The 1,114-nt window shown below is 47.9% G+C and overlaps 1 protein-coding gene across 1 annotated transcript in view; it reads right to left on the bottom strand.

Annotated features, from left to right (window-relative positions):
• Positions 1–856, bottom strand: part of LOC126506008 (CD9 antigen-like) — a 17,435-nt gene extending 16,579 nt beyond the window's left edge. The window contains exons 1-2 of the mRNA XM_050149280.1: positions 802–856; positions 4–676 (exon numbers count right to left, since the gene is read on the bottom strand). Coding sequence (XP_050005237.1) covers positions 4–676; positions 802–856 — 728 coding nt within the window. The remainder of the gene's footprint in view (positions 1–3; positions 677–801) is intronic.
• Between the last annotated feature and the right edge of the window lie 258 nt (positions 857–1,114).

Here is a 1,114-nt window from a genome sequence, read left to right as displayed (position 1 = left end):
AACTTGCTGTTGAAGACATCACTGATGGCTTCTGGGCAGGACTTAACCTGGAAGGTTTCAAGAACTTGCTTTTGGGGGCAGATGTCCGAGATAAACTGTTCCTCGCCTCCTGCTAGGCCACAGCAGTTCAAGGCCACGTGGATGGCTTTGAGTGTCTCCCGCTGGGGCCCATCCAGGCTCTTTAGCTTTTGGTAAGTGTTGTTGTAAAATTCCTGGACTTCCTTAATCACCTCATCCTTATGGGTATAGCCCCAGAAGGCTGCAGCTATCTCGATGGCGAATATCACCAGGAGAAATCCGAAGACCAATCTCAGCATGCACCGGGATTTTTGCTCAGCTCCGCAGCAGCCCAGGAAACCCCCCAGCATAAAGAGGGCCCCAACTCCCATCATCAAGTACACTCCCGTGTAGAAACTGGGATTAGATTCTTCCTGTCGGTTTGAGAGTCGAGAGTCCAATCGGAGCCATAGTCCAAAGGCAAATATCGCAAATCCGACCAGCCAGAACATGAAGTAAATTCCAAAGAGCACGCATTTGAGGCTCTTGCTATCCGCGTTGTCCGGCTTGGTGTAAGCTGGACTTCCGTGGGACAAGGAGCAGACACGGCTGGGACAGAAGGGATGGCAGCAGACTGAGACACGCTGAGGCTGGCGTTCCCCGGCTAATGTTTTAACCTCTAAATAAGAAAACAGAGCCATAAATAAACAAATGTACACAAATAATAAAAATCCAGAGACAGAAATTGGGCTTCAACCTGAAAACCAGAAAAGCAAGGCAGCCAAACCACAAGAGAAGACTTACCTCTACCAAGGCTGGGTGAAGGCAAACTAACCGCCACGACTTTCTCTCCCTGCATTTTATATTCCCTCTAGTGCTGGTTGGTATTAAAGGAGTAAGACTGGGATTAAAGGAGTAGACCACCACCACCTGGATTTGTTTCTGCTTTGACCTTGTGTAGCCTAGGGTGTCCTTAATCCTAAACCCTGGGATTAAAGGTGTGCCTCACCATTCCCTGGCCTCTAGTGGCTTTAGCTTTGCCACTGGTCTACAGGCAAGATTCATTCATTAAATAAACACAAATATACCACTATAAACTGTAAATCTCAGTTTCTGG

The sequence above is a fragment of the Alexandromys fortis genome, unplaced genomic scaffold (assembly GCF_014885135.2).
Source record: "Alexandromys fortis isolate MF-2015 unplaced genomic scaffold, M_Fortis_MF-2015_v1.1 scaffold_60, whole genome shotgun sequence".
In the NCBI taxonomy this organism is placed as follows: Eukaryota; Metazoa; Chordata; class Mammalia; order Rodentia; family Cricetidae; genus Alexandromys; species Alexandromys fortis.
The sequence above is the reverse complement of the archived record's forward strand: the minus strand, read 5'-3'. Positions and strand labels throughout refer to the sequence as shown.